The sequence below is a fragment of the Maylandia zebra genome, linkage group LG10 (genome assembly GCF_041146795.1).
Source record: "Maylandia zebra isolate NMK-2024a linkage group LG10, Mzebra_GT3a, whole genome shotgun sequence".
In the NCBI taxonomy this organism is placed as follows: domain Eukaryota; kingdom Metazoa; phylum Chordata; class Actinopteri; order Cichliformes; family Cichlidae; genus Maylandia; species Maylandia zebra.
The window spans coordinates 14,092,169-14,112,743 of NC_135176.1; the positions used below are offsets into that span (position 1 = coordinate 14,092,169).

The 20,575-nt window shown below is 41.8% G+C and overlaps 1 protein-coding gene across 1 annotated transcript in view; it reads left to right on the forward strand.

Annotated features, from left to right (window-relative positions):
• Nucleotides 1–20,575, forward strand: part of zbtb20 (zinc finger and BTB domain containing 20) — a 33,783-nt gene continuing 13,208 nt past the window's right edge. Inside the window, exons 1-3 of the mRNA XM_004563987.5 lie at nt 1–265; nt 15,942–16,086; nt 17,343–18,848. Coding sequence (XP_004564044.1) covers nt 17,363–18,848 — 1,486 coding nt within the window. The 5' untranslated portion in view covers nt 1–265; nt 15,942–16,086; nt 17,343–17,362. The remainder of the gene's footprint in view (nt 266–15,941; nt 16,087–17,342; nt 18,849–20,575) is intronic.

The following is a 20,575-nucleotide window of genomic DNA, read 5'->3' on the forward strand; positions in this document are numbered from 1 at the left end:
ACCACCCCTCAAAGTACTCGATGTATAGTTAAAAAATGGGAGGGCACACTTGAACCGAGCTGCTCTATGAAGGTAGGCTGCAGCGTGTGTTTATTGATGAGATGAAAAGAAGATGGAAGTGAGAAATGAAACAAAGTAAGGGAACATATTAAAAGAAGAAGGAAAAAAAAGACATCAACTCAGCGCGCTTCGTCAGGGGGGGGAACGCCGTGGAAACGCTGTCGCCACTTTTTTTTTCTTCTTGTGAACGAGCTTCGAAGTGCAGGTAAGAAATTGAGAGAAAAGTAGGAAAAGGGATGGGTCTTTACAACATCTCTGCCGCTATTATTAGAGAGAGAGGGAGCGGGAGAGAGAGAGAAGGGGGGGAATACAAGGAATTTCCTCTATCGGGGATTAAAACATGCTCGCTGACTTTCGGGTGAAATGCATGAAAATGCCACTCACTTCCCATGTAGTTGTGGCTGGCTTTACCAGCCCCCCCAGAAATCTCCGCAAACATTGGAAACTTCATTCTTTGGAGGGTCACGAACGTTCAATAAACGTGATGCCAGCGTCCGAAATGTAGCCTAATGAAACGAGCCCCTTGCGTTAGATTAGAGGAGGAAGGGGTGGTGGTGGTAGGGTAGGTAGGTAGGTAGGGGTGAGGGTATTCAGTTTTGGCTGCCAGGGGGTTTTGTTGTCCATCTATATTCGACTACCAAAAAACGCGCTGCCCTGGCGTGACGCAAGTTTGCCATCTGTCATTATTCTGACTGTGCCCCCTTTACTTTTAGATTTACCCGTGAGCCGGACAGTGGAGAGGTGGTGGTGGTTGTGGTGGTGGTGGTGGTGGTGGGGGGGGGGACACTTGAGAACAATACTACTCCGGTCAAAGTGTGTTCACAGGTCTGTTTCTCTCAATCAGCGAAAGCCTGAGCGATGCTCGCGGGCTGCCTGCTCACATTTTACACACTGTGAGCCCGGAACAACTGTGGCAGGCGACGTGCGCATTTGGCTTTTAGGTCAGTTATTTGAGTCAGAGGAAACACGTTTCCTTATTGCATTTTTTTCCTTCTTCTTCTCCTTCCTACCGCTCTTATATACTCTCACTAGAAAACTGTCTTAAATGCATTTCAGTTTGTTAAACTTACCGGGAGAGGTGGTTGGTTTTTTTTGGGGTTTTTTTTTTTTGGTTTTTTTGTGCACGCGTGAAATCTATCCTTGGAGCGAAGCGGCTCACACTGAGACAGATGTCTAGCCTACATTTTTTTGTGAATTAATATCATTACGCCGTTGCATTTATGAGATGGGGTTACGTTCAGATGTGCTCAGCAGGCGAGGGGAGGCTGGCTAATATTGTGTCTGTAGGTAAAGCAATACTGCAGGTCCAGTTTCTGGGATAAATAAGAACTGGATCTGGTGGGACTCTTTTGGTCTGGATTTTGGTGCCATGTTTCTCCCAAAAATAAAAGCTCACTTTAAACTGTCGCAATCGCTCCCTCCCCCCACGTTTTAAATTCATACCCTACAGTAGATTAAAAAAAATGTTTACCATGTGAGGCTGGCCTAGATACGAAGCCATGCTCTGGTGTAATTAAAGTTGCAAGAGAGGCTCTCTGTGTTCCTTTTGAGACATTTTGTTGCAAAATATTAATGGGCAACTCGTGATTCCTTCGCTCTTCCTTGTTACATGGCAGCACAGCGGCGCTTCGCCTCTTGATTAAAGTCAAAATATGTGTATTGTTTGCGCAATTAAAAAAAATTAAATATATATATATATATAGATGCGTGCATATGTGTGTATATAGATTAATATACGCGGATGAATTTACTGAAAGGGCCACAGAGAGTTCATCCCGAGCAACATGTCAGTCTTGCTCTCTCCGTGCTCGATCGCGAGCGTGCACGCGCGCGCGTGTGACTGAGAGATGGACAGGGGCAGAGAGCGTGCGTGTATGCGTGTGTGTGCGTGCATGCGTGTGTGTGTGTGGCAAACAGATGTTGTCCCAAAGCGCTCGGCTTTGTCAGATAAAGAGAGTAATACGGCGTGTCCTTGTGTCTAACGCGAGCGCCGCTGATAGGTTTCTATAATACAGCACGTTCCGTGTCTGATTAATAGCCACACACCCGGCTGGAGCCCGGGAGTTGTTCCCAGGTATAAAGCTTTGCGTCAACGCATTAGTCATGTCACAGGTTGGTGTTGGTTTGGTCAGTGAATAGCCCCAAACAAGAGACCGGTCCCGGGTTTGACAGGCACGAGAGAAACGCCGCGTCCACGTCCTTAAAGCGCAGACTCGATCTGTGGATGTGCACCTGTGTGTGTGTGTCAGAGCGTGTGTAGGTTTTTTTCTTTCTTTCTCTCTTCCTTTTTTTTTTTTTTTTTTTTACGATTCTGCGTTTGCCTCTGTTTTTTTTTTTTTTTTTCACTTTTGTTGTGATCACTTCCTCCTGCCCGCCTTCATTCAGAATATGCCTCCACAACGTAAACGACTTGCTTGTCTATAGGCTCGGTTACGTAATTGGTGGCAGCACTGGATCGTTTGTTTTCTGAATGGACACATTTGGAAAACACGGAGCTGAGCGTGCAGCATGTTTGTAGGAGAAATGCAACATTTCCTTCACCCCCTCCACACACCCACCCACCCCACCCTCCTCCCCTCTCCTTGATGTGAGACTTCAGCCAGGCATAATTGCAATTCTGTCCCATGAATTAGAGCACGCTGATTTGACAGGTTGCATGTGGGTGAGGAAATAATGAGAAAGTAAAAATTATATTGTCACAATGTGTACACTGAATTGAACGCCCTTCATCTGAAAAGAAACTCAAAAATTATAGTAACCCCCCCCCCCCCCCCCAAAAAAAAAAAAAAGGCGTAGCACCTGCATTTGTGGACATTTTATTGTTTTGATGAATTGGAGGGTACTTGTCTTGGCTGTAAGTGAGCTCTCGCCATGGCTTGATGTCAAAAACTCTTGTTTTATCACCACAGAGGTGTACAGGAGCTGCTGAGCGAGGGTAAGCCATTATGTGCTTTGGGAGTGTTTGTAGTCCGTGGATCAGGTGCCCGGTTTCATCTCAGTTAAGTCAGGAACGGGTATTTACATGTATAAATTCCACACACATTAATATTCACAGGGTTTGAGCCATCGCCATTTGCCCACTTTCTGTGTCACGGCTCAAACCCACCCATGACTAATGAATATTTAAGAGTACGTCTGCACATCAAGGAAAGTGGTTATTGTGTGAGGAAACCCAGCAGATAAACTGTACACCTATACTCACATGGAAGAAAGAGGCTGTGTGTGAGTGTGTGTGTGTGGAAGGGGTGGGGGGTGATCAGTTAATCCACATGCGGCAATCAATCCCAATTTTCTTTTGGCTTCAGCATCCTTCACTCGTCCGCTGTAGCTTGTCACCGTCTCTTCACATTTGCCAGTTTATTATTATTGACCAGAAAACTGGCGCAATGTGTGCCCAGCATTCAGTTTTGAAGTGTTTTTGACTGATTTAGTCACGCTTTCACACATTTTCTCCCACCTGATTATTTGGGTTTACTCAAGTGAAAATGTGTAAGGGTACCATGCTGTACTAATGTAATAAGTGCTTCTTTGTAAGACACATATAACCAGGAAAAAAAAAAACAATCATCTTGTACTGTACATGGACGCAGATGGTAGGTCAGATTTCCAAAAAATAAAAAATAAAAAAATAAATAAGTGAAATAAGGCACTGATGCCCAAAAAGACAAGATAGAGACATCTTTCTGAAGCCTCCGCAGTGCTTCATTGGTTGTTGGTATTCCCACGCCATTCAGCTATCTTCACCAGGCTGTTACCAGGTAAGCGTGGTGGTCCCGAACTTACATGATTATATTTATAAATATTTGAAAGGATCATATTGTTGCAGTGCAGTTGCCCTGAAATGTTTTTTTTGGCCTTGGGAGCTACACTATGTAGTGAAACGGACTGGAGAGGTGTGGGAGGGCGTGTAGCGCTGGTCATGAGAGGAATTCACCTCGCTCGTTCTGCCATGTGTACTCTGTATTTATAATTTTATTTTGGAAAGTCTACATTTGGCTGAAAATTCTGGCATGTGCTGGCAATACAACGGCAAAGAAACGAACCAAATAAAATTCCTCCTCGCGGTAATGGCGAGCCTTTACAGATGAAGTAAAATCAATAACTAAAATTTCAAGTCAGGTCTTTACCATCGTATGACAGCAGACTTGCACTTGAGTCCATTGTGGCACTTTGTCTGGCTCAGTTGAACATATTTGGCAGCCATTTTGGGAATGCAGCAGAGATCCATCGATATAACAAGCCACTTTGTGGATTGCATCCAGAATGTCACAGTGCTTGTTAACTGCTTGGCCTTTTTGTCTCAGGCAGAGTTTATCTTTTCCCAGCTTTTTATTTTTTTTCCCCCTCCCTGTATGATACTCGTTAGATGAATATTCCCCCCTTTGGAGTAAGGCTCATCTTTGATGTGATTGCCAACAGAGACTGTTTTCAGGTGCACATCTTAAAGTTAATAAGTCTTGTAATTAACTACAGAGTAGCCTTTAAGCCTTTAATAGACTTTAAGCTTCAGGATTTGGTTTTGTTTAAGAAGAATGAATAAAGTTTCTCACCTTCTGTTTATTGGTAAGACTCCTGTTTTACAGCATTTGCAGCTGTAACGCAACATTTGAGTCCCTAGCTGCCATGGTAACCCCCCAAAAAACTCAGGTGCCTCTAAAGTATCAGTGATTAAATTATTTTCCATTTCTATTTTCCTTGTATCCCTTGATCCTAGTAAAATATAATGATAGTTCTTCCTTGCTGGATCGTTGGATTACGCTTTGCAAACTAGAAATTGTTGGCAGGCTAGCTACCTCCTGGCTAACTGGCTTGGATCCTTCTACCCACAAATCACCCTTTCCACACATTACATGCTTCTCTTTATATTACATTATTTTTATCCCTGAATATACAAATCAATCACAAAACCTATTGACAATCTGCACAGGTTGCCTTTGTCAGTAAGGAATAAATTTCCCCGTTAGCTGCATAATGCAACACAAAACCACTGTTACAGTGTGTTATGGGGATTTCCTTCCAGCAATAAAGCAAGGACTGAACACAAAATCACTTGTTTAAAGGGAGGAAAATTGTGTTTTGTTATTGAAGATGTGGAGAAGAAAGCATAAAAAATATTTTGGAATCAACTGAGAGGCTTTTATTTATTTTTTAAAAAGAAACCCAATCAGGGTATATTATCCATAAATAATATTTCAGGAATATTTACAGCTCCAGACTTTTTCTTCTCCTTCTTTTAAAATTCATTGAGTTGTTTTTTTGTCTTGTTTTTTTTAATATGTGCCCTTTTAGATCAGAACTTTTATTAAACCTTAGCTGAACCTGGTGTGACTATAAGATCGTGCAGCATAAAAACTTTATGACGCGTTTTTCAGTTTTCAAAGGACTTTTGTTTTGGAATCTTCCCTCCCTGCAAGTATCACAGGAATGCGTAATGAAAGCACAAATTGAGCCTGAATAAGTATTTGCCAGTGTTACAGCCGGTCGTCAGTAAGCTTTTGTTCGGCTATAAAACTTTATAAAGTCTCATGAAACCCGCTTACTATCCTTACTTCCTGCATAGCTTCATAGTATATGGTTTTAGATTTGAATGTTTACTTTCTCCAAAATAAAGCAAAATCTAAAAGGAGCGTCCCACAGGGGAGAAACTCATCACACACTTGCCGTCGGATAAGAAGGTTTTATTTTAATGTTTACACATGAGCTTGGTACAGGACCAGAATTAATATTAGCCTGCTCACACGATAAGAAATATGTTTATTAGTCTTAAGATTTATTTTTTTTAAATTTTGTCATTTAAAGTGCAATGCCAGCTGCTTTGTTTTCGCAGTTGCGGTCTCCTTGTGTCACATGTATACAGTATATACATTACAAACACGGTGGGTATGATCATGTGTTTCCATTACACTCTCTTGGTTCATGCAGTTGTTATCAAAGCTTTTATATTTGTGCTGCAGGAGCCAAATCTCATGTAAGAACTTGATCAGAAGTTATTTCACAACAATTTCACAACGGAAGAGTTTCTTTTTTTTTCTTCCTTTATTGAAGATGTTTAAACTTCTTTAGAACTCATTTTAATAACGTGTCTTAGAAACATTTATTTTGTCGGTCGCATGGAAGGAGCATTTAAACCTAATTAATGTTCTTTCTCTTTAAACACACAAGCAGGCCTAGGTATTCAACTGATGTGAAAAATGTATCCTGGATTCTAATAGCAAAGTTGTATGTTTGCCAAGGTGCATGTGTGTCCTCAGTTCACCCTGCTACCCATATGGTTTTCTACAAGTCATGGTGAGCTCACTGCCTAGCTGAAGGGGAGAGTATCTAAAGAGAGTATGAGAAAACTGCAAAGAGCAGTAGTGTCCTTTGTAAGTTTTTCAGCTTTTCACAATAAATATAAGCGCTGTAAGTTCCCGGCTTCATTCTTGGCATCGAGGAGACTTTTTAAGCCTCATTCCACTAAACTGTACTCACACCAGCCAAAATGTTAAGATTGTGCACACTCTCGCTCGAGGTACATTGGTATGCACTGTGCTTTGGGTAAACTAAGGGGGAATTATTTTATTTACACAATAGTATTTGTGTTGTGGTTTTATCAAATATTACGTTTGCTGAAACCTTAGAGTATTTTCACATAATCTAAAACTGTATTTTCTTTCTTTTTTTATTGAGTAAGTCATTAGTTGGTTTTTTTTTTTCTCGTCTTTTCTTTTTTTAAATACAGCCTTAGGAAATCACTGTTAGGTATTTTTCTTATTGAAAGAAAATCTTTAACAAGGGAATTTTTCTCTTGCATTTTCATCTTGAAAAGGCATATCTGTTCTTATACCATCCATGTTATTTATTGCCCTGAATTGTATCTATATCAAGACACGTTTAGGTTTGAAGAGTCTGAAAATAATAGTTAATTTGTCTAACAGCTTCTTGTTTTAATGAATAGTAAAGTATAGATTGTCTTTTTTTATTATTATTATTAGGACTGTTGGTTTAGGTGACAAAGAAAATGCATGCCTATCCTGTTCAATGACAACCAGATGGCAAGGCAAATGTTCAGTTTTATCCGAGTTGCCAGGTTTGTTGACAATAAGTTTGACATTTATCAAGTGACCCAGTGGGATCGTTCTAGTGACGTTCGTAACACCTGCATTACTTTTTTATTGTAGATGCAGTCCATGTGTCTCCATGAGATAGTTGGGCGGCTTGAAATCCAATGCAATGGTTGCTGGTTGTGGCAGCAGTGGGACGCTGCACGTGAAAACGTCCATACATGACCTTGTGGCAGCTGCTATGTAAACTCACTTTAAGCTCTTTTTAAAAAAATTTTTCTGTGAACAGATTAAACAACATGAATCCAATTTAGAGTCTTTCACTAGAGTGAGCTGTGCTGCTGGCTAGTGTCTAAACAATCATTCATTCATTCACAAAGCATGTTTCTTATTCCCACTTCTCTTTAGGCTCAGTTCCAACATGCATTTATAGGAAGGAAGGTCACACAAATAGACAAAGACACACATAGCTATTGTACGTACCCTGTTAACTTCACCTAACACAGTCACATGACCAGGAATAAAGGCATATGCATTCCTGAGCCTCTCCATCAAACCGTGGCACCACAAATGACTTAGAAGTGGCACATTTGTTTCATGACCTGCCGAAAATACTCACAGGCCTGTGGCACGATCTTTATAGTAATATTACCAGAAACAGCTGATCAGCTTAGGTTACACTCTGGGGCTTATGAGCTATAGATTGTTAGCATCAACGATAATAATTCTGCTGCATTCAAAAGACCACACTGACCAACAATTCATGAGCATTAGCAAGGCCAAAGGGCCAGAGGATTATCATAAACGGAGCTGATATTATCGGCGCTTTGTGCTGAGGTGACCCTGTGGTCTCTCTGCTTTTTTTTTTTTTTGCATTAAAACAGATCAGAGAGGACAACCTGGGCTACACTAAAATGCACAAGGAACAATAGGAAGTGTAGCAATGGTGAACACGCAAATATCTTGTTGTGTTGACGGTGACACATTGCACAGCAACAAACAACGCAAGCCATGTAAGGTAATGGAAATTCGTTACAAAGCAAGTGCGGTTTGCTCTGTAATTACAAATTACAGCATTGTACAGCTCCACCAGTTGTTGTCTTTGGAAAACATAAGGAAGTCCAGTAAGAAACGCAACATTGTCAGCATCACTTAAACGCCTTTTAAATCAATTTCCCTACTTTAAATATGATCGATCTTGGAGAAGACTTCACTGCTAATGGCATTTTTTTGTTTTTTTGGGCACCAACAAAGCAAACAGGAAATGGAAAGACCATAAATTAATGAGCGTGTTAACAGCTAACACATCGGGTGGTAAAAATCTATTTTAAAAAAACAGCCAAACAGCTACCATCAGCTCATCTGACATCATTTTAAAAACATATAGTCATCCTCACAGTCACACAAGGACACAAGAAGTTGTTATGTATATGCAACCTCTGATATGCTATAGAACTTGTATAACCACACTAACTGGTGTTGCTTACATAGTTTTTCCTGATGTAATTGCTAGGAAAACAACAAGCACAAACAACAGACTTTCCAGGCAATGCATAGGCCCATTTTGAGATTAGACTGTCCAAAGGTTTGACACTAAATTGGACTGTGTTAGTAGAAGCCTTACATGTGATTCCCATGAAGCTCATAAGCTTTGTTTTGTCACATGTCCAAGTTTGCATATTTTTCTTTAAACTTCTCCATTTACTCCTTTGTTTCCTCCAAAAGGTGTATTTACTGAGTAAGAGGGTGTGGCTTACAGTGTTGGCAGTAGTTTCTTAAAATGTACTCATCATAAATGCCCGACGAGAGCTGATTTCCTCTTTACATGAATGATCTTATTGTCCTTATGCGAGCGCCGTTTCCACGAGGGACCGATGACTTATCTGTACTTTGAGTGTGCTGCTGTGAAATTTCAGTCAGCTCAAATGTCTAAATAACATCTAGAGATTAACACAAGGCCGAAAGAGTGGAAATCTTTAGTTTTTGGCCTTTCCCTGAGCGCTTGTGAAATCCTGTAGTTGGCTTGCTTAACAAGTTAATCTCGCAACACGCTATTGTATGGATGAAATTTCATAATGTGGTTAGATTGCCACCCCTTGATGGATTACCAGAAAACCTTACCTATGTGCCAATTTTTGTTTAAGTCATTAGCTCTAAATCACATTGCTCAGCCTGCAGACCAGTGGATCAGACCAGCGCTTGGTCAAAGCGTGTTTAGGGCACGGTTGTGGTCGGCAGTGTTTCAGTGCGTCAGCATTGCACTTTTAGATGGGTCATATGTCAAATGATCTGATGAGACATATATAATCATCTGTATTTACTACACAACAGCTTGCCAAACTAAAAATAAACTAAACACTGCTAACATCCATATGGCTTCAAATAAGGACAGCATGCTTCCATTAAGTCTTCTGGATTTACCATCTTATTCACATAATGAGAAAAATCTGTGTTTGAAGACATCATATTGAAGATATCACCAGTTCACCTGAATAATGAGTCAGTTTTATTTCATCCCAATGCCATTTGTATTTTTGTTACCGTAGCTACAGGCTGAAGAAATATGTTGCATCATGAAACTATTTTTTCTTTTGCAATGACCATTTTTCTCTTTTTTCTCCTGCTAGCATGTTAGCAGTTTTGTACCATGTCTTTTTTAAACGGCAAACATTGTGCTTGTGCTTGCCAGAGAGAGAGGGTAGGCTGCTGACCCTTGAAGCAAAAGCAGCTAGCGGAGCAGCTGACCTGCTTAAAGCACCCTTGTGCATTTGTGAAAGTTCAGCTCTGTGCTGGACCATCACCGCGCTGGCTCGTGCACCCTTGTGCAGCTGCTGTGAAACCTCATGGTACACAACTTCTGAAGTTGCTGACTATTCCACGCACGCACGGTCGAGTAGTGATTTAAAGTCACTGCTAGCAGTTAAATCATTAGTCAGGTTAACTTAAAGGTTTAAATTTTACAGAGCAAAGTGCCATTGTGGAGGCACTAACCATGACTGATGAAAGAAGGCTTTACTGTTTAACCACAGCACGTATGTGTGCTGTCTTTGAGAGGCAGGACACCTTGAAAGCGCTGCATGTGAAACCCGGCTTTACATAAAACTTATGCGAGCATCTTTTTTTCTGTTTTTCTAGCTCTAAATACAGATGAGACTGTGGTTTCATTTTGTTTGGCCTCGCTATAGTGACAAACATAGTGTACTCTTAACCCTAAACACATTCAGAGCCTGCTTTGTTCGTTATTGTGTTAGAGCTGCGCGCTTCTTCACAGAGGTCCCGCACAGTCCCCTCAAAATTCAGCACAAACGCCTGTTTTTCCCCCCTTGTTTACATCTCAAGGATAGAAAGTCAGGAGATGCTTTATTTTCTTTGAAGATACAAAACTGTTCCTCATAGCTACACAGTCCAATTTTTGAGAATAGAAATATGAATAGAGGCATACACGCTGATATTTCTTGATGAGCTGAATGTATTAACTGCTCTTTATCATGATACACTAGTAATAGACAGAGAGGTCCTATATGAGCAGCTGTGTAGGTTCGTGAAGATCTCTTAATGGCCTGTGAGGTCCTTTTTTGGAGAGGCAAAATGTCCTTGACGTGTGTAGTAGCTGTAGAGAGGCAGTTGCATTGGACACTTGTGCCTAAATGATAACTCTTGAATTTAGCATTATCTGCTTCGGGGGTTAGAGGTGTTTTGGAGACTATCATATGAGTAGTCAGATGGTTCTTTATGGTCAAATGCTCATTAACAAAAGCAGAGCCATTTGCCAATTCTGAGATTTTTTTTCTTTTCTGTTCCATCACCAAAGTGACTGCCGTCTTTAATTTTAATGGCCGTAAGCCAGCAGTGGCTGTTTGTCCCCCTCCCACCTCCCCCACTCCCCACCCCATCCTCTTCATAAAATACAGTATGAACAAAAAAAATACTGATAGCACTAATTCACAAGTGTTTGTGTGGACTTTGTGTGAAAAAAAAAGTATATTAGAAGTAGATTATCCTCCCATCTGTAAGTGTACAATGGATCTGCTATGGATAACGGGTGGCGGTGGGTGTGTTTTTGACAGAAAGTGACGAAGTTGAACAAGCTGTCCTGTCAAAAAATACTTTAACTGTCCTCCACTTGAATTGCAGTGTTTATTGTTATTTATGTGCTAGAGGAATTTATTTGAAAGCCGCACATCCTGTCACATTGAGTGGCTTTCTGTTGGGCTGAATATGTTAACACATTAATATGCTGCGCTACTGGAGACATTTCAGTGGAACTAAAGATTCGCGGCGTGATTAAATTAAGGGGACCGTAAAGAGTTAACAGTGGCTGCAGTTAGCGTATGATGCACACAAATGCATGAACACAATACAGTCATTGAAGCAATTTCAACTGAAGAGAGGCTATAACATTATAGTGGTGTAATTACTTTACAATGCTTTGACCAAGAAGGAAGGAATTTGAGAAAGGAAAAGTGTTGTAAATTTAGATATTTTCATGTTTTGAAACCGTTCCTGGTCTTGAGTTTAAAATCGAAAGTACCGTTTTGAAGGAGGGATCTCTGGTACGCCTCCGTTTTGAGGTGAAATGGCAGTTCAAAGTTCAAAAGGCGTTTCATGTTTCATAATAATAGTTGCGTATCGAGTCTATTTTAAACACGCTATAATTATCAATGATTTGCACTCGAAATCATTCAAACTATTTCACCGGTTCTGACATGTCGCGCCGTACAGTTTCAGTCCAGGGAGAAGTAGAAATTGGAAGGAAAAAAAAAAATGTTGTGTGAAAAATCTTGGCTCAACTTGTCAACAGTCTCCGTGTGCTTGTTGATGATTTTCAGTGACTGCAATAAAGCCAAATCAATTAAATCCTGAGACTGAGGATGTGGTTTTTCTGCAGCTTTTCTTGGAGTGTATGGGAGTTGGGCGCATTACTTACCTGTTAAGTGCTCAAAGGTAACGAGAGAAACGCAGCGCTCCAAATTGTTCCGATTTAATTAGCTGACACAGCTGTCGTTGGCCAGACTTTTTCATTTATTTCTTTTTTCAAAGCGTGCAGCGGCAAAATAGTACTGGCTAACGTTTGATTTTTAAGTTTGAGGCGTTAACTGATGACGCCGAGTTGCGTGTGCGCACCCATTTTGTCAAAGAAGTGAGCTGAACGCACTCTGTCTTTAACAAACGCGCCCCCTTCACTTACCTCACGAATATTGCTTCATTCCCCCCCACCCCAGTGTTCTGGCTACATATTTACATTGTGAACAGAATTACATTAGATCCCATATCCAAAACGTACTATTACAGCCTGATTTCTGGCAGTTTATATGCTAATGTGCTTGGATGATTGAAATTAATAATTACAACGTCGGACGGTGATTGTTAAGCAGCGGAGGTTTTAGACAGACTTACTGTTAATAAGGTGTAACACAAAAACACTCTCGATAAGTGCAGATCTGCATCACATCCATCAAGATGCTACGTGCGCGTGCATGGACATGAGCTTTTTCATCATGCCCCGCGGCCCTTTTGTCTCCACACTGAATGTACCAAGGGCCTTGAATGTATGCTTGTAGTGTGTGTTGTAAGCAGTATTTGCATATTCAAGATGTACATTATTCAAATGGCTGATACTGCTCCTTTCATAACCATGCCTCTTATGTCTGTTCTCAACCCCATCCCCCATTCTCACCATTCTAACCCCCCTCACACCCACCCCAAAACCCTCACACCCCACCCCACCTTGATTAACTAATGTCCAATTCGGTGCAGCGTGTTCCACGAGCTCGCCTCCTCACGCAGTCAGCTGATTAACCTGGAGCCTGCCTGGTGAAGTTGCAACCCTCGTCTTCCCGTCTTAATTCCTCCTTTTTTTCCCCTTTTTTTTTTAATGCCCCCTTCTTCCTCCTCCTCCTCCACCCCTCCCTAGTCTTTGTTGTGGCGGCAGCAGCAGAGCATGCGTTGCATTGGCGGTCTGAAGCATTGTGTCTGATTTCCAGCAGACAAACTGACCTCTGGGGATTTATTGACAGCAAACTCCACAGAGGCAGACACAGAGCTGGGGGCATGGAGGCAGCCAGAGAGTGGGGGGGGGGGGGGGGGGGGGGGGGGGTGTTGGAGAAGGTTTGCAAGGAGAGAGGAGGGAGGAAGAAGAGTGGGGGCATAGACGGATGGAGAGATAGACGGGTAGGAAGGGAAGACGGGGAGAGGTTCAACGTGATGAAACAGGAAACAGGTAGAGGCGCAGAAAGAAAGACACCAATATGGGGGAGGTGGGGTACGAATGCTGAATTTAGTTTGATTTAAATTTTTTTCCTCCCCATGGAGTATTAGCAAGTGAAAGAAAATGGCCGCCTCCTACAAGGATCTAATTAATTTTGAAGGATCATCAGCCCCTTTAGTCCAAGGCAGGGTACAGGAGGGAGGGAGGGAGACAGACCCCTGGGCTGATTAGAATTCACTGCAGGTAGGCGCTGGCTGCTGCTCACCCACTGTGTCACGGCTAAAATGGAATCACTGTTGTGAGTGGCAGTCTGGGCAACTGAAGCCCGCTTCCCTTGGCCTACTCCTTTGTTGCCAGCGTTCACCTCAGTTTCCCCATTAGGCAGGTGGATTTACATGTCTGGACTGGTAGAAGCAACATATATGTGCGCAATGTCGAGCAGTAGCCACAAAACCCAACCATGGCACCTGGATAACATTTGCATGTCAAGCTAACCCCAGCAGGAAAAAGGAAAAAAAGTCAAATATTTGACATTATAATGGATAAAGAAATTTGACATGTGGGTGTGCGGTCTAGTAAAAAACAGTGGTCTCGCTATTGTTTTTTAGGTGGTGAAACAATATATATATATATATGTATATATATATATATGTATGAGGGGGTTTCCTTTGACTTTGTCAGTCAGGATTATTTAAGGAGGGGTTCATTCACACGCAACAGGTCGCAGTTATACATAGTTTCTAACTTAGCAGCTACGCCAGCGCTCAGTTTAGACTTATATAAATATATATATTTATAGTAAACCATCTGTATGTGTTATTTTAGGTCACTCACATAACTTTATAGTGAATAGAAAATGGCTAAAGTTATATTTCATATGTAGGAGGTTCATTTTATAATAATTTTTTTTTTTATCCAGATCAAAACTGAAAAACAACCAACTGTTTGCGTTTGGTTGAAAGCATGATCCATCTGAGTATTGTGTGATCACCATCTGCTCCTAAACATGTTATTACATGCCTATATCTAATCATCAAATTTGTAAGTTGTTACGAACATGTCTGGAAAACAAGCACTGAGCGTCCCACAGAGTGCGGCGCTCCTCGAAGGGAGGCCCGAGACCCAAGCAGTCCGTCAACTCAGCCATTTCTACTCAGTTACACTTTAACTGTACTTTTTCAGCCCAGATTTTCTGCTTCAGCGTGCTCAATTATAACGACAATGATCATCTTCGGGCCACATTTACACATTAACGCGTGTCTGTTACCTTGGCATAGAAGAGCAGAACCGAATGCAGCCAATGATCCTTCCACACGAGTGTGTAAGGAAAAAAAAAAAAAAAAAGGGAGGTCACTGCTTAAAATCTCATAGTTTCTGTAGGCAGGCTTTACTTCAGTGTCTCAAAGTAGGTGTGCTGTTGGAAAGTACTTGAGAGCCGTAAAAGAATAATTTGCTCCAACATTAATGCGCACGTCTGGTCAAATCCTGGCCCTGTTCTGTTCATTCAGCAGCACAGAGTAGTTAGTGGCGTTTTACAGAGCACTTCATGTTCCTGTTGTAGCAAGCGTGGCTGCTGCTGAACGTCTTTTACAAAAGAAAAAAAAATTGAGTGTCAGAAATATCATCCACCCTCAAATTAATGATAAATATTCACATCCAAACATGCCGTGAAAATTTCCAGGTACTTTAAAAGCTTCACTGGTTGCATTACCTGATGGCACTTTGGAACAATGTGGGTCTAATTTGTTTGGTGGAGGCATTTTTTCACCGATTCAATGCATTTTTTAAACCCCCCTTTTCCAGTTTCCCTGCTCTTGAACGATAGCACGAGTGTGCGACTTGAGTCTGATGAGTTTTATGTGATTTTGTGATTTTTTTTTTTGTCTTCTTTTTTGGGGTCAAACATTTGCATACATGCATTTGCATGTGTTTGTACAGTGTGAGAGCAGTTGTGTCAGACTTCCTTAGCATCACCAAAGCAGCTCATCACATGCTTAATGTTGTTGAATGCCTTTCTTGTGTTTTCAATGAAAGCCTTGTGTGTTTAATATTTGACTCTTTTCTATTATTACAGCTGAAAACGTTGCTTTACATCTGTGTGAGACATTGTGCCGTTTCATTTGTGGATTTGAAAATGACAAGGGGAACAGATACACACACGCGCACACACACACACACACACACGGATGGTGAATATGACTGAGACCTTTTCCAAAATATTCAAACAAAAACAAAGCTCCTTAGGAAAAAAAGTAGATCATTTTTTTCTTTGGAAGGGTGTGGTTTTATTGCCCAAAAGCTCAGGCAACTGTGTGCGTGGGTGTGTGTGTGTTTGTGTGTGCGGGGGGGGGGAGCCAATACCAAAATTATTTTCAACCTTGATTTGTAGTTTTCAGTCATGTGAACTCACCGACGTCCATTCATCTTGCTTTTTAAAAACTCTTCACACATCTGTTGCAGCAGACACTCCTGCTAATGTGGCTCCTGGTTCATTAAGGGAGTGGCAGTATCGACGAGGCTGTATGTGGCATTAAGATTTGTCTTTGTCTTTTTCCCTCTCTCTCACTCTCACTCTCTCTCTCCCTCTGTCTCCCCCCCCCCCCCCCCCCCCCTTCCAAACACTGTGGCAGAGCAACACATGATTTGGACAGAGAGGACTGACAGCCTTGCCTAGCACCAGGCCTCTGATCAGCCATCTCCACCAGCAAACTGAAGCTTGACCCGCACTTCATCACCAGCCACACAAGCATCTTCGTAACAAAACGTCATCTAACTGTGAGTACTATACTCCTTTCATTTTTTTAAAATAACGTATTCTTCCTTAACGTTTCATTCACTGAGCTGGGAATTAGCACTAAAGGGTTGTGTTGACACTTTTGTACTGCCTCTTGCAGTAATTTTTACCTAAATTCAACTTCACTGGTTAAAACAAAATCTAGTTTTTATCATTTGACCCCCCAACATTAATTTTACTTCTACTCGCTATATAATAACATTTTAAATTATAAAGTGTTTCTTCAAACGTTCCCCTGTGTATTCAGCAGTAATTTGTTCGATTCTGCCTCATATTTTCATTAGCACTATTTTTTAAATAAATTAATTCACTGACAGATGAAGTGTAAAAACCAAAAAAAAAAAAAAATCAGTATAATATTCCACTTGGTTTTGAAGGGCAATTTTCTTGGTTTCAGTACAAGTTGTGTTTAATGATCCTTCAAATAAGGTCAGCAGCTGTACTTTAAAGCAGAAATTATACTTAAGTGTGTTTCTGTGCTTTCAAAGCAGTTGTAGAACAAAACAGACAATTCGTATACTTACTACCTTTCTCATTTTTATTCCTTCAGCTGAGGACATGGAAGAAAAGCACTTTCATTTATCTCTCACACTGATCAGCCGGGTCACGTTTTAGCGGATCCCTAGGATAGTTAGGAAGCGCCATCACAGTGAACACATGGCTAACAAAAGAGGCCTGTTTGTCCTTTAAGCCCAGTGCACCACCTAATGGTGTTCGGAGGAATTTCAGAAATACACACTGATAGAAACTTGGAGTAATTAGATGGGAACCATCTTAATTGTCCTTCAGTTTGGCGATGTGGAAGAAAAATGTAGCTCAGAAGCTGGAATTACTGGATTGTCTCCTAATACTATGAGACTGAACTGAAAGACCCCCCCCCCCCCCTCAGAATGAACACATTTGTCTTATTGTTTTAGACATTCTCCAAAGAATTGTATTATTTTTATTATTTATAACAGGCAGTTGTATTGAATTCGTATTCAAACTGATTGCTGTGTCATGGTTGACGACATTTTTACACACAGTTTAGAAAGGCAATTTCCTTGAATGGATAAAGAGCTTCTTATCATATTGCCTTTGGTTATAACTGTTGTATTCCATTGTGCACGATTTTATTAATCCTAATTTATCAGCGACGCTGGGAACAATGACGATGTTTTGTTGTTACATGTGGGAAAAAAAAGTGCCGGGACTTTTAGTGTTGTGTTCAGTCAGGCATGTTGCTTCCTGCTTGCAGGTGACATCAGTTGCAAGGGGATGACCGAGCGCATTCATAACATCAATCTCCACAACTTCAGCAATTCTGTACTTGAGACCCTCAATGAGCAGCGCAACCGTGGGCACTTCTGTGACGTGACTGTTCGGATCCATGGAAGTATGCTGCGAGCTCACCGGTGCGTGCTGGCTGCTGGAAGCCCCTTCTTTCAGGACAAGCTGCTCTTGGGCTACAGCGACATTGAGATCCCTTCTGTGGTCTCGGTACAATCCATCCAAAAGCTGATAGACTTTATGTACAGTGGGATTCTGCGAGTGTCTCAATCAGAGGCTCTGCAGATCCTCACTGCTGCCAGCATCCTTCAGATTAAGACCGTCATTGATGAGTGCACACGGATCGTGTCCCAGAACGTGGGCCTGGCTGGTCCAGGGGGGTTCCCTGTTATACCGGGAGATTCTGGTCAGGAAACACCCCGCGGCACTCCAGAGTCTGGCACCTCTGGGCCCAGCAGTGACGCAGAGTCAGGTTATATGCAAGCAACATCACAGCAAAATGTGGATCGTGCATACACATCTCTGTACTCCTACCCTGGCCTGTCTCTGCAGAACGGCACCCGCGAGCGCTCCCTTTACATTAACCCTCTGTCGACGAATTACGATCCGAATCTTAGCACTCAGAAGGACCAGCAATCTCAAGATCCACCCTGGATGAACCGCATCCAGGAAAGATCTCAGCAGGTTGATCGCTTCATCTCCACAGCTGAGTCCACTCACTGCCGCAAGCAACCACGACCGGTACGCATACAAACAGGAGGCGTGAAAGTAAAGCAGGAAGAGGATGATGAGTACAGCTGCTATGAAACTATGGGGGACTGCCAGGACGACACTGACCAGATTGAGGGTGTAGAGAGTGAATCCAAGGTTGAAAGTTTTGACTCAGGGGTGAGCTCCTCCATTAGTACTGAGCCAGATACAATGGAGCAGCAGCCATACCTGACTGGCTTTAGCCGAGACGGTGGCGGGGAAGGAGTTCCAGTGCAGATAGAGGTCAATGACTCGTCCCCAGAGCAAGTGCAAAAGACAGAGGACGGGGACACATCCCACAGCACTAGTGATAGTAGCATGATGCATACCCTGCAAAACTCAGTCAAACTCAGCCCTTTGTCCCAGTACATGCGCCAGCCAGACACCAGCAATCTAAGGATGCCGCTCACCGTGACCAGCAATTCCCAAGTGATGGGCACTGCTGGAAGCACCTTCCTGCCCACACTCTTTCCTACACAGCCGGCTAGAGACCACAAGCCTTTCCTTTACCTTCCTGGCCAGCAGCAACCCCAGTTTGTGGCAGTGCCGCCCCCTGCAATGCCATCATTCCCCAACCCTATTTCGGTACCGCAATCGCCAGCTCAGCAGCAACAGGCTGCAGGAGGAATTGGTCAGGGGGAAAAGAAGCCCTATGAATGCACTCTCTGCAGTAAAACCTTTACTGCCAAACAGAACTACGTCAAACACATGTTTGTCCATACTGGTAAGCGAAAAATATTTTTAATCAGTTGAATTTTCTTAGTTAAGCAATAATAATTCATCACTTCTCTAGGTAATGCCTCTGCTTGTGAATGCTGAAAGCTTTTCGGTTCGCCACAGTCTTTTTCATCTGAAATTCATTCTGATTACGATGTTTCATGACAGTACCCGAGCTCGCTAATCATAAACTATTCAGACAAATTTTGTTAGTGCAGGAGCAATATGCCAGTGCGGAAGAGCTGGAAAAATCCAAGGTTACCACACATGTGAGGTAGTAGTTTGTTCACACTGGGGAAACAACCAAATGAATACTGTACATATTGATATCTGATTTCCTGTCTTCGGTTTTCTGCAAAACATGTGGGTGTCATAGAAATGACTGTTTGAATGTAGGAACAAGTGTAGGTCAAGTTTAGATTAAAGCAGAAAAACGAGATCTCGACCATAAAAAGTGAACTTTTAGGTATTTGCAAAGTTACTCTTTAGAAAGTTCATCTTTACTATTTACATACAGTATAAATCAGTATGTAGATTTATGAGAGGCACTGTTGCACGAAGATAGTTGCCAAGTTCTAGCGTTGCACTGCACTGTGGATTGTAGTTCCAGTGTAAAGCTGAGGCCTGTCGACACATGTCTGTCATCTTATTGCTTCCAGCACAATAAATAATAAACCAGTACCCATCCTAGCAATTTAACTAAATTACTAACTGATGAAAAAACAGCCCAAATCGCATTCGTTAGGTCACGGTTGACTATTATCTTTGCCATCATTTCTGTTTAACTTGCAATGCCAGCAGAGTGCTTGTGCAGCACATCGTTTCACTGTGCACCGCTTTCCTCCAGCACTTAGAACCTAATCAATCACATGCTGTAGAAATCATCATCACAGAAAGAAAGAATAAAATATCGTATATAATTAGATGATCTTGTTAAAATTGCGTACTCAAATAGCCATTATTATTCATTACAATCCATCGCTTGGCCAGAACCACTTGTCATATGAAAGCTATTTGAAACTAAATTTCCTGTTTTACTCGCATAATTGTGAGCAGCAGAGTGATGACAGATTGAGAAGGAAAATAAATCAGCGATCGATTAATCCCCCTGGACTAGATCTGAACAAGTCGTGGCTGCCGATGATGGATCGCCTTTGTTAATCTCGTAAAAATTATATTTTTCAGAATCCACAAGGATGCCAGCGTGATTTAGTATAACATGCCGCTGCTGTCCATATGAGAATACATCTAACGCATACACAAGATAACATCTTTTGTTTGTTTATTAAGCAGGAGTTACAAAGTACCCCAGAAAATGTAATATATCACATCTTCACAGGGCACGTTGACGCGGCGCACTCAAAATAGCTAAAAAGATAATGATAACACGTGCAGCAGAGGTAGTGTGTCATTTTTCTGCAATCAAAAACCTGTCAGAGACATAGAGAATGCTTTTCAGCGGTATGAATCACTGTACTGCGAGTACACCGCCCCCCCGGGCAACACAGTAAAATACCTGTTATGTATGTGCTGCTCATGTGTTGTGACCCTGAAACCTGACCTCTGCAAGGGCCTGGGTCGGGTCAAGTGGAAATAAACAAAAAAAGACAAAGCAAAAGCAGAATTTATTAGCTTCGTTAAATGAAAGCAGGTGGCAACACATTCATTCATTCGGCACAGCAGAAAAGCAGTCGATACACAGAACTTCATTAACTTGCGTGGTACAACTTGTGT